Raw genomic sequence first — 12,919 nt, 5'->3', positions numbered from 1 at the left:
TTGCACCTGTTCAGTACGATTTGGATCTTTATAAGAGTGTTAAACTCTTACTGGAAGTCTTTCAGAGAGCGTTATAGAAGGGATAATACAAAGTTAGCATGCCATATGTAGCGATGTATTGAATGGTGTCTGTTTGCTCCCAAAGGGAAATTTGGGCGCCTGTGTCCCTTTGTAGAGGTGGAGCATAATCTAGGTTTGTGCTAGTGTAAATGAGAATAGACTTTGGCTGCTTGTCACTTAGTTCAGCTCATCACACTTTCCAACGCAGAGAGTGTTCACAAAATGCAAAAATCCAGGTCAGTCTAAAGTAATTGAGTTTATGCTTCTTCAAAAATTAATTTGTCTTCACCAAGTTAGTTGCAATAGGAAGACAGGTATTTGGGGAGAAATTAAACCTTACTGAAATGCTACAGGTGCTGTTGGGGGCTGAATTTATATCAATAATGGCTTACCATTGTAAATCAATATAAAAGAGCAACAGCACAGGAAAGAAATGTCTTCCCAACAATTGCTCATGAAGCAAAGTCGGGCATGTACTGCCCCATTCTGCCACTGTGATAGAAAAGTTCAGCCTGCAAAACCCCGTGTCTGTTATGTGACTCCTCCTGCTCTGCTGCACTCAAGGTCCTTTGCAAACAATGAGTAAATAAGTTGTAACACGTTTGTGATCTGTTGTAGTAGCTCTAACAGTGAATTTTAGGACCTGGTCTATTACTAAGTTGGTCATTGCTACTGAGGTCCAAAAGGAGAGACTTCAGTGGGAATACAACGGAGTAGAGGGACGCAGTCAGCCCTGCAGCCATGGCACGGTCCTGTCAGAAGTGTATTCCCAGGTTCACATGTACTCTCTGACTTTTTGTCATATCTCCCATGCCATTTGGAATGTTAAATAATGGAATCTCATCCCAGCACAGGAGAGGTAAATGTAGACTAGAAGGAATTCTTTATGATGCCTGTCTACTTCTCAAGGAATGCAGTAGAACATTTTTGCACCAATATGGCTTACTCACTGAAAAAAAAAAAGCTTAAAATATCTGAAAGCAGTGTTGAGTTCAATATAGACTTTGGGGCAGAAGCAGAGTGGAAAATCAGAAATGTTCTTTGGAAAATCAGAATGTTCTTTCTAAGTAGTCCCTAAATTAAACACCTAGTTAATTTAAATTGATGTTGTATTTTAAATTGGCCTAAATTAAATTTTATGATTTAATGATGACTTTTAAAAAAATAATTTTAAATCTCCTAACCTCGAAATGGGTAGCACAAAGTTCTTTCTACAACATAAAATGATCTTTGATTTTAATTTATCTAAGAAAACTTTGTTTGTTTGTTTAGGTGGATCTAACCTAATATTTTCTGTATTCTTCATTTTGTTCAGATAACTTAAATTTGCATATTGCTGTTCCTTTCAGTGAAACTCATATATTCAATATACTCAAGTTGCTTGTAGTAAACATTTTGGTACAAACCAAATTTGTTTAATTAGTCTGTGTAGAGAGCATAAAGCTACATTTCCATGCCAAAGCCATGTTTTTTCCTGTGTTTGCAGACTCATCGATCAAAACTGACAGCACAATGATTTGTAAGAGCTGCAGCTGACAACTTGTTGAGCCCCATTTATCTGATTTGCCTATTAACTGCTTCAGTACTGGCAAGCCAGTCATCTACACAAGTTTGTTTGGTCCCTTAATGTTGCAGAAGGATCTAGCATATTGGTCATGAGTGCCATGGAATGGCACCACTTCTACATAGAGCAGGTGAATTATAAAGAGGAGGGACAGGAACATTCAGAATTCCTTTGTGTTTACATTTTGTTTAGTGTTTTAACTGTAGGATCCATACACCAAAATGTCTAGGTTAGGTTCAGGGCTCCTTTCAGTTTTCAAGCACACCCATATTTGGGTGCTTTCTCTTATAGCCTCTCGTCTTCTATTTCCCCTACAAATTTCTACAGCAACCAATACCCATCTTGAAAGCAGCATGTCTAAAATCAATAAGCAGAATACCCTCAACAGTGGGTATTCGACAGTGAATGATTTGTGATTTTTTGCAGGGCTGTTGTTGCTCTCTTCTTCAACAACACCTGTCTGTTCAAAGAGCTTGTTTTTTGTCTTGAATGCTTTGGCTCAGAGAACCTGTATATTTTGCATTTGTCTTGGCTTTTCTCTCTCCTCCTTTTCTCTTTTTACAATAGCTTCTTCAGGCACCTCACACATCAGTACCAGCTTCAGAACCACGAGGGAGCTTATGCTGGAAACGTGCTTCTCTGTGAAAATTAGTTTAAAACATATTTCAGGCAACCTCTTCAAGCAGGTCACTTTCCCTGGTTTTCCCAGTCATAATCTCACATTTTCCCTATGCCAGTCAGCTGTTAAAGTGCCTGTGCTGCATCGTGCTTGGTTGCACTCAGTTAGGGTATCCGTTATAGCGAAAAGATGGCAATGAGCTCCCTCGCTTGAATACGGCAAGTCGGATCCTGGTTTACCTCCATCCCATTTTGCAGGAGTATTTGTGTGATTTATTAAGTCCAGAGTTTCCCTGTTTCCGATTCCCGTTAAGGTGAGGAAGGTGCAGTGTACATTAGCTGTGAGTAAACGAGGACGGCGTTCCTTCAGTCCCTCAACACTTCCTATGTTGGTGTGTCTGTGAGATACTGCTTTCTTGTCTGGATCACCGGCTGCCAGCTCAAACCAAAGTGGCTGAAATAAGCTCGGGTACTGTCTTTGCCTTTTGGCTAGGGTCATTCCGTTATATTGCTATCTGACATGCTCCATCTCTGTCAGGATCCAATATTGTGCTCCAGCACACCAATGCCATTTGGGATCTGCTGAGATTTTGGGTTTGCTTTACCCTCCTTCAGCCTGTGTTCCTTCATCTCACGTAAGCAGACAAAGCAAATTGGCAGATAACCGATAAATGTCCTTTTCTTGGTTTCCTTCTTAGGACTTTTAAGCTGCAGTTCTTTCATCAAAGAAAACAAACCACAGATGTCTTCACACAGGTGTAAAAGTAATCTTGGGGCAGGTAGATAACTGTTTTCTCAAGGAGCTTCCCCATTGTTTTTTATTGGAGGTCTTTGTGTTCAACCTGAATCCTTCTCATTATCCTGTAGGAGTGGGGAGCTCATGCAGTTCTTGTTGGGAGGGACAGCAGGACTTCTGCTCTCTAATGCAGATCGTCCACATGTCCATTTCCTAAAAACAGAAGGATTTCCCTGTCTGCATCTTTTGTGTCCTGTCTCTGTACAACCTAGACCTCGCCCAGGCTCATCCCATCTGCAGTGCTTCTCCACTTGGCTGCTTTTGGTCATAGTTTTTATTCATAGCAACATCCTGACTGATGCTTTAAAATTGTTAACTGAGCAAGTTACCAGGCAAACAGTGACTACTTCAGCTATAGTGATGATGTTGTTTTCAAACTTTCTCCAACTAATGAGTCATTAAAAGTAGTAATAAAGGGGTTTGTTGGGGCCACATGTCCCTTGGAAACACTCAGCCCATGCTAATTACAGTGGGTTAGCAAAGAGCTCAAGGCTGATAGGTGTGTGGGAGGGGTCCGAGAACAGTAATGGTGAGAGGGGTTGAAAATAGTTGCGGGAAATGTTAATTACACAGATTGTTCACATCAACTTTCTCCTCCCATTGAAAATAAAGCTCATTTTGAAGACACTTGTAAAAGTTGCTCTTAAGGAATCAAACTCCCTTATGTCTCAATAACTGGTAGCATGCCAGAAATGTAAAACTGGAGTAGAGTAAAGAAAGAACACAGTTCTTTTAGTGCACAGTTAGTTCTTTTAGTACACAGTTGTTTTAGTCTCAATTAAAGCTGGGAATATGATTTTGCGTGACTGTGGTGCTGCATTGAGGCCAGTGCACTGCTTTGCTCTGTGGCCTATCCAGATTTTGCAGAGGACCAGGGAGACTGACTTCCATGACCATTGGCCCAAGTCCACTATTGATTCCCAAAGAGCCACGGACTGTCTTACAGACAGGTAGTGCCCTTCAGCAAGGAGCTTTGCAACTTAAAGACCCTGTTCTGCAATTATCAAAATGTGCAAGTGCATTGACACGTGTGACTGAGCAAAACTAGTAACGTGTGTAGATGTCTGTGTGATGTTAAATTCTAATAAAAGATGACAGTGAGAGGAAGGTATACAATAAAAATAAGATGATGAGAGATGTACCCTTAGCAAATTCTTACCTTATAACTAAGCGGTGTATGCCTGTGTAGTTCATGTTGCTAAGAGACTGCACCGTATTTACTATTCAAAGCAGCAGAGCATTATAGTATAAAGCTAGTTCTTTTCTGGTTAGTCCCTTAGCCAAACTCCAGAGCCAAAAAGCTTTTAGGGTGTAGGTAAATCCAACAGATACTTAACTTCAGAACTTATGCTTACATGTGTTTCATAGTCACAAAACTGTCAAATCACAAATGGCAGGCGGCCCTCTGAGCATGATATCTGTAGGAGGAAGAATGTTGTACCTGAACAGTGGTATGTCTGCAACACTGCAGATGTCAGGAAGAAGTTAATTAAGAGAGGTGAAATTTTCATGCAGATACTGAGAGAAAACATACTTTCAATAAAAAAAAAGACAAATTTTGTTGGCAAGATTCCAATATTTTTTCGAGCTACTTAAGAAAAAGTAGGATAACTCTTATAATATGTAATCTTTTTCCCCAGTGAAAACCCTCTTTCCTTTTCTTGAGTGACAGTCTTATGAAAGTAATAGAATGACTGAGTAATTTTCCCCATTGAAAGTAAATGCTAGCTTTTGAAAGCTTTAAAGGGAAAATTTAATATAAAACAGACAAAACCAGGATTTTTGTTCCCTTTTTGTATATGGTCTTCTCTTTCAAAAAATGCATGGCATTAAATAAGGTTATCAGATCCCCATCCCGTGCAAGTTCTAACCTACCTGCAAAATTGGTGGTTAATTTTATTCTTTCCTAGGTTGCACTTACAGCTCTATCTCCAAGTTATTTCAGAGGTAACTTAGCTCCGTGAGCCATGTTTAACATCATCAAAATAATCATGTAGGTGCAGGAACCCCAGGATTAAAGACAACTAAAACTAGCTATAATTAGACAAATATCTATGGAAGGTTAAGAGCATCCTACTTCATCCTCTTGGGATTTCTGTCAGGGCTCTCAGCTTTCTGGCTATGTGGCAACGATGGTTGCATTTTTATGGTGCCTCATAGCAGATTTGGTGGCTCTTTTGACTGTTATATACGTGGTAAATATGATGCAGAAAGTTGTCCTGTATTCAGTCTGTTTCCAGGGTCATCCTCTATGAGTTTTTAGGATTTTCAAACCCAGGTCGTCGACAGAAGCTCGGGACTCTTGGCTCATGTTTCAGTCTCCAAATTATTCTGTTTTCTGTTCGTGGACGTGCCAGGCTAGCATCAGGAACTGTACCTGTGCTTCTCTGAAAGGGAATCTGTGTCTTGACCTATACTGGCTACTGGCCTACACAACTTGGAAGGGCATCTTTCACATGTGGTCCTGCCCCTGTCCAGGAATCCCTGAGAGTGTTTCTGTCATTTTCCAGAGACCTTTGGCTGGAGTAACAAAGATTTTTTTTTTTTTTTTTTAATTAATTGAAATGGGTCAGAGCTCTCCCAGTATCTGCTTACACTGTGCCTCTCCCAGCCAGGCAAGTGCGTTTTCAGCAGCTCTAAACTGAGGCAAATTTTTAAAACTGCAGGCACGATAATAATGACATGATAAATCTGATTTACTGTAAAATGCTGTGAGCTCAGGCTTGGCTTTTAAAAAAAACCCAAGCACATCAAAATACAAAAACCCCACAACAATACAAAACAACTCAAACCCAATAGAAATAATTCCTTAAAATTTACAATAGTGATAGGCTTGCTTTTAAAGTGATGACTAGCCCTTGGCAAAACTTGGGATCTCTGAAAATGCTGGAGCACTCAGAACCTAAAATACAGAAGATAAAAAATTAGACTTACATGAAATCAGTTGTGCTAGCTTTCCGCTGGCCACACTGAGAGGAGAGCACCCTCTTTCCTTGTTAATAAGTGATTGATTTATTGATAATAAAGTGCATCTGAGATTTACTCAGAATGGTAGATTTTACAGGCAATAACCTAATAGCTTGAACCAGCTGTTCATAGCTGCACGTTAAAAACTGTGACCGTGGGGTTTTGTGCTTCTCTCCCTTCCCCACCTTGGCTTTCTTGTAGCAGCCACAGCAGCATCCTTATCTTGTAGGAACAGTGATGCGTTTTTGCTGTTGCCCATGTTTACCCTCTTGATAATTTTTTTTCCCCATTTTTCACTTATTTTGGACATTTTATAGCAAGTGGTGGTGGTCTTGTGTAGCATTGTTCCCTGAGGTTTAAGAAGCATTCATTCATTGCCCGAAATTGTATGTGAAATGGTATTCTTTAGAGAAATGCTTTTTCCCTTATAAAATGAAAACTGAACATTTTAAAAGGCATCACATACAGAAAGTGTACTGAAGGAAACTGAAGTGTATGGAATGGTCCCAGCTACCTCCTCTGAGGATTTCTTCAGCACTTGTTAATTAGAACCCCGCCTCAATTGAAGAGGTCTGCCAGTTGTCACATATATTAGACAGCATATTATCTCCAAAGTTAAAAATTGATTGTTAAGTGTAAATTGGCCTGGGAGCATCTAACTTCAGTGAAACTCGGTGAGATGATTAATTATTATTCTTCAGGGTAACTAAACTGTATGGCAAAACTAACTTCTATAACTGAGGAAGTGTTGGGAGGCACTGAGTGGGGAAACAATCATATTTAAAATGAACGCTCAAGGCACTTAATGTATCTTGATGATATTGAGAAGGATGAATGTCAATGGAAAACATACTCATTTGTTTACTAAAAAATAACACTCTAGCAAAATATTGACATGCTCTAACTCCTCTGAATTTACAAGAAGTGATATAAATAACTCAATGCACTCAATAACTGTGCATCAATTGCAAAAAACAGTCAATCTATTGTTTAGACCTGTGAACAGGAAATCAGACTTCTAGTAAAGTTCCCTGTGAACTAGGAGACAAGGTTGCTGTGGGCTTAGCCCAGATGCATAATTTTGTGTGTCATACTGGTAGAAGATTTTAAAAGGGAATCTATTTACATGCAAATCATCCTTCCACTTCAGTAGCAAAACAGTTTTAAGTGTAAATATGTGCTGACCACCAGCATGCAAGAAGATTGTGCCTAGAATATGCCCTTTGATGTTAATTTATTTATTTTTATTTAGCTTGGGTTGGTTTTATGTATATATTATATATACATATAAATATATGTACACATACATAAATATATTCTATTACAGTATTTTTGCACAATGAATAAGAACACCCAGACTTGACTATTGATGTTTATTGAATCATTCATATCAAATAAACACTTTTGGGAGTCTGACTACGGAAAGTAAAAACATTCCTTTGAGAGGGGAGAAATCAGAAACCCTTATTGGAAGAAAAGGATGTCTGCTTATTTCATTATTAAATGTCTGAGGAGCAGGCATGATTTCAAGTGGCATGGCTGAAATGTGGACATCCAGGTGGGAGTTCTAGTATGGGGTGTATGCAGTCAGGTTCACAACTTGCGGTTGAGATGCTCTGGGACGCATTAACCCTTTGCACTGTGCAGCCTCTCAGGTGAAAAGAAGTTTTATATGCCAGTTCCAAGTCAAACTGTGAAGTCAGTCATCAAATCTGTTCCAGTTGGAACCGTTCCTGTCTCTGTTTAGTGCTTACAGTCTGGACAGGTTGTACCGCGCAAGGGTTCAGGCCTCATTAATGTATCATTTAAAATTGAAAGCCTATTCAATTTTGTTTTGAAATAATTGGCGTATATTGTTCTTCTTTCTCCCTCTTTTTTAATTTATTGATTTCACTGATGTGAGAGGAAAACATATAATTATTCCACTCTAGTGGCATCATAACAGATATGTAAGAGCCTGTTTTAGTTATTTAGAAACAGAAAATTGGACACACATAGTAGGATTATTCTGGGGTCTGGACTAATACGGAAATGAGCACACTCAACTTCCTAAAGTTGGGGGAATTGGAGACTCTCGTTACTTGCCTGTCCCATTCAGCTGGGTCCTTTAGTTCCTTAAAGTGTGTGAAAAAGCCATTAACTTAAACGGGAACATTAACACACTGAAAGATGGGTACAGAGGTCAGCAGCAGGAAGCCAAAAGGGAGGGAACAGAATTTTTTAGTGATCTGGCAGTTTACTTCACCAAATGCAAATGATGATACACAATTACTCTCTCATTGCTCTGTTTCACTCTCCCATGCTGATCTCTTTCCTGGGTGCTGACGTTTTTCCTCTACCCTGTCTTTGCTAACATTTTCTACTAAATCAAGCAACAAGCTGCCTTTGTTACAGGTGAAGGACTCCTGAAAGTTGCAGGGGCCTGCATCATCTGGGCTGTCAGAACTCCAGTGCCTTTTTCCAGGATGCTGTCGTTTCTCACCATATTGGTCGTTTAGGTCTGCCTCATCATTCCAGCCTCTTTTGCTAGGATACTGGCGCTTGTACGTCAGATACCTTCTGCCTGGATGCTGTCTTTTGGATAACTCGTTCAAGTAGGTTAGCTGTGCACTAGGGATGTCAGCATACTGATCCAACAATGACCTTCTGCCAGGATGCTGTCGTTTTTTCAGCTCCAGATAGCCGTCAAGGTCACCTTCTATCTCTCTTTTCCCTGGATGCTGCCTCTTCTGAATGTCTCCATAAGGTGTGTCTTCCTCAACATATCTTTTTCCAGGATGCTGTCTCTTCTCCATGTCACTTAGGTACTTTTTTCCAGGGTGTTGTCTTTTGGAAAGCCATTCTGGCAGAGGGGCATTTGATTCTGTCCAAGAAAAAGAAAAATGTTAATGAGCCCCCATAGTCCTCACTAAGGAAGTTGAAATGGGAGTTTGTGGAGTTCTATGGTGCAGGATCATCATCTGTTGCTCACTATGCCCATTTAATTGCACAGTTAACTGTATGGTCTTGAATTTGATCCCTCTGGATGGCATCTGACAAAATGGTTCTGGCACATTTTTAGCAAGGATGAATTGATACATTAGGAACTGGCTGCAGCCAAATGGGAAAACATGCAATGACAAAGCCTAGTGTGTTGATCAGGTAAATGTGTCAGATTCAGGTAAAGAGAGGTGAGCAAAAGATACTGAGCAGATGGAAGAAATCAGCTGCAGAAGCTGGGTATGGGGAAGAGATGGAAATCAGCATAAGACAGGGAAAGGATGGGGCTGAGACACAAGTAGAAGCAGGGATGTGGACATTTGAAAGCCAGCTTGGTATTTCCAGCTACCAATCATAATTCTATTAGTATCTTACTCATTCTTAAGCTCTTTTTAACATTTCAGGCCTTAGATTGACATGACCAACTCTCAGCATTCATGTGAAGAGGGAGAAAGGCTCTTTCTACAGGCACCTGGGGCCAGCTCCTCTTTGCGCTATGAAATGCCTCTCCATTCCAGCCATGGAAAAGCCCAGCTCTGTTGGGGTGTAGAAACCAGTGGGTTGAGGGAGTAGGTGAATGGCAGCACTCCCACCCCCAATTAACATTAAGTACAGGGTCCACAACTGGGGAACGTTCTCCATATGTCCTCTTAGAGCTTCCCTAGGGAAGTACTTGCCAGACAGGCAAGATTTCTGTGACAGGCTTCTGTCTTCTTGTGCTGCAGCTGCTCAGTGGTGGTACAGCATTGCCTAAGTGGGGAGATCTTAGAGAATAAGGTACTTTTTGAGAACTCGGTGTATTGCAGCCAATCTCCTGTCCTTCCCCTCCCCTCAGTTTGAGTGACAAATACATACATTAGAACCTGGGAACTGTATATTGGATCTAATGAACTCAGCCAAGTACTATGCCAACATCACCAGATGGCATATGGTTATATGTCCCCCCACCTTTATTCATCTCTTCTTCCTTTTCAGCTTTCTTGAGGACAGACTGAAGAATGAGTCTTTCAGATCTCTGCAGGATGTCATCCAGGGGACTTCTTCCCACAGTCTCACTTCCCTCTGGAAGGGGCTGCCCCCCGTTGAGGCAAACACCACACAAGGTCAGGCAAAGGAGTAGCAGTGGCAGCTGGATAGGTGGCATTGTGGGACAAGGGTTCCTGCAAATTCCATGGGAGAGAGAACAACAGGGGAAGAGGATGGAGCGAGCAAGCCAAGCAATAATAGCAGTATTTCCAGACACTGAAAAAGAAATATGGCACTGCTGTAGGAACTGAAGTCTCTTATGAGGCTCCTTCCTCATTTCTGTTACTAACCTCTCTGTTTATTTTATATTCTTCAAAGAATCTGTAAATTCTTCATAATTACAACCAGGCACTTGCTCATTTTTTTCTGGCAGAATAAATATGAACATTTTAAACACCTGACTTCCTGATGCACAGATAGTTCTGAAAGCCAGTGATTTTGCTTTGCCTTCTGCAAAGAGGCAAAAATAATTTCCCTCTTGAACTCTGTGTTAACTGTTGCCCCACATGAGGTACACACACATACACCTGCACTAACGATTTCCACCAGGTAATTCCCTTTGCTAAGGGTTCATTTTAAAATAACACTGGGAGTTGCAGCACTTTCATTCCACCTTTAGTTAAAGCCTAACTTTAATACTCCATTAGTTTTTTAATATCTATTTCTATACATTTAAAGTAGCTGTGTGTCTGTGTGTTTGTTAATATAATAAAATAGCTATGCTCTGTTGGTCAGGGAGATTTCTTGCATTGGGGAAGCGCCTCATATTTTTTTCAGAGACATGATAATCATATCCTCTATTACCTCTTGCCCAGATAACAAGTGTTTTTCTGTTTCTTCTAGCTAGCACTGGAATTCCTAAAGCACTTATCATGGTTTTATTTTCCAGTAAGCAGAGTTCCTTCAGTAGACTGGAATACATCTTTCATACTAGTATAGCAGTCACTTAGGTTAATTATATCTTCAGAACACAAAATAAATGCACAATTTTACAAAGTTCTACAATTTTTTAAAATAGAAAATGAGTTTATTACCTCTCTTTTTAGCAGGTTTCTATCGCTTCTGATGAAGTCCTTGGATAACAGCCCTAAGAATATCACATAGGCTATTTGGCTCAGAGCACTCTTTAGAAAGAAAGTTAGAATCAGCTAAAAAGGAAATTATTTGGGAAATTACCTGGTTTGTAGTTTCAGATTTTTGCTTGATGTATCTGCCAAGAGATTGTTTAGTCCTTTAAAGCTGTTTGCACGTCTGAGCTTCAAAGTTGCCCTTTTTCTGCTACAGACACGCACAGTATCCAATAGAACTGTTGCTAAGTTCTCTTTGGATGGCTTGTGTCTCCGTACTTATACTGTACTGCCTCTGGACCCTTTATGCAAATAGCTGTGAGGTAGTTTAGGTGATGTGTTGTTTTCTTCTTTTTTTTTTTTTTCACTGATGTCAGAGATCTGCATTTTGAATGCATTTTAAAGCTCTGATAGTTATTTGCTGACCTCCGTATATCCAAGCTTGTCTCCCAGAAATTGCTATTTTTCCATCCTCTAAAGAGATTATATTTAATTGTATGTAACACAGCACAGAGAAAAGGAGGTTTTCCTCTGCTTAACAAAAAGGAGCTTGTGTATCCTTTATTAGGCAAGCACTGTGGAGTAAATGCAGAGAGGTAGGTAATTTATTAAGCTAAGGAAGAAAAGCAATGAAAAAATTAAGTTTATACCATGGGTTCTTATTCTGAATGACACTATACAGTTTTTGGCTCACAATTCTGTATTATCTTGGCATAGGCTTCCATAAACAGTACATTAGAATATGGGGTGCATATAATTAAATATTAAAACATAGTTACATTGCTGCTATGTGCTTCAAAAAACACTACGCTATTTTAACTAGAAATAAGACTCCCTCTCTTTAACCCATCTGTCTATTTGAGGTATTCTTCCACACAGTACTCCTAAAACCACATCACGCAGGGGGCACAGATAAAGAGCTAGTGATTCTTTGATAATCTTAGTGATCCTGATGACAATATGTAGGACTAAAACTGGAGTAGGGATTGCTCAGAGTATTGAAGCAATTCAGGATTCGTTTATTGTTACTACATGGAAGGTTTCAACCAAGCGAAACCAATGTTTTTCTGCTTTCCCACTTACTACCATTGTCATGAACACAAAACCACCTTTGTACGTCCTTCATATCACTGCCATCCAAGTGTTTCAGTTAAAATTTTTCTTCAGCAGTAAGTAGCAAAAAAGCCAAACAACCTGTCACTATGGCTTGAGAACATTTTTTCTTGGTAGGACATTGGCATTTTAGCAGCTCTCTAGGGTGCTGGGCCATAGTCCAAGACAGGATGCATTTTGGGGGTACTCTTAAAAGCACTGCACTTAAAAGTGGCTCAGTTATGCTTATAGGTAATGTGGATCCTCGTGTGGCCTGTAAAATTTTGTTAAGGCAAAGCGCATTTGGTGTCCAAACAGATGATGGAAATACCATATAAAACTAAAAAGGGGTGAAGTCAGTTGTTCTCTATCAACGTGACTTATTACCCATCAGAATTTAACAAAAAATGGTCATCATGCAGAGCTTTTTTCCCCCCACCCCGTTCAACTTTATATGATGGATCAGAAAATACACAAGAAGAAACTTGTTTTCAGTTCTTTAGGAAATTAAAGCTGACTTCTTTGGGGTGACTTCAGTGGAATGCAGCCATTAACCACACTCTCATGGAATAAGACTGAGGTATCTCCTGAGTTTTGTCTTAATAGCTCAGGAAAAATGCATCAGCAATTGTATACAGATATGCTTTTTTTACTATTAATTACCCTGATGCGATTTGAGAAGAGCCTTGGATGTCTGTTCACTTGTTTCAGGTTTGCAGTGGGGACACAGACTGCAGCATTATGACTGTA

The 12,919-nt window shown here is 39.9% G+C and overlaps 1 protein-coding gene across 1 annotated transcript; it reads right to left on the bottom strand.

Moving 5' to 3' along the window:
- Positions 1-8,281: 8,281 nt before the first annotated feature.
- On the bottom strand, positions 8,282-10,143 carry TRH (thyrotropin releasing hormone; the record flags this gene model as incomplete). Its single annotated transcript, XM_082487909.1, has 2 exons — positions 9,933-10,143; positions 8,282-8,868 (listed from the first exon to the last, which is right to left on the bottom strand). The coding sequence occupies exons 1-2, from the start codon at positions 10,126-10,128 to the stop codon at positions 8,282-8,284; spliced, it is 783 nt and encodes a 260-aa protein (XP_082344035.1). The 5' UTR covers positions 10,129-10,143.
- Positions 10,144-12,919: the final 2,776 nt, after the last annotated feature.

This window comes from Vanellus vanellus (genome assembly GCF_965231255.1).
Source record: "Vanellus vanellus genome assembly, chromosome: 9".
NCBI classification, from domain to species: domain Eukaryota; kingdom Metazoa; phylum Chordata; class Aves; order Charadriiformes; family Charadriidae; genus Vanellus; species Vanellus vanellus.
The sequence above is the reverse complement of the archived record's forward strand: the minus strand, read 5'-3'. Positions and strand labels throughout refer to the sequence as shown.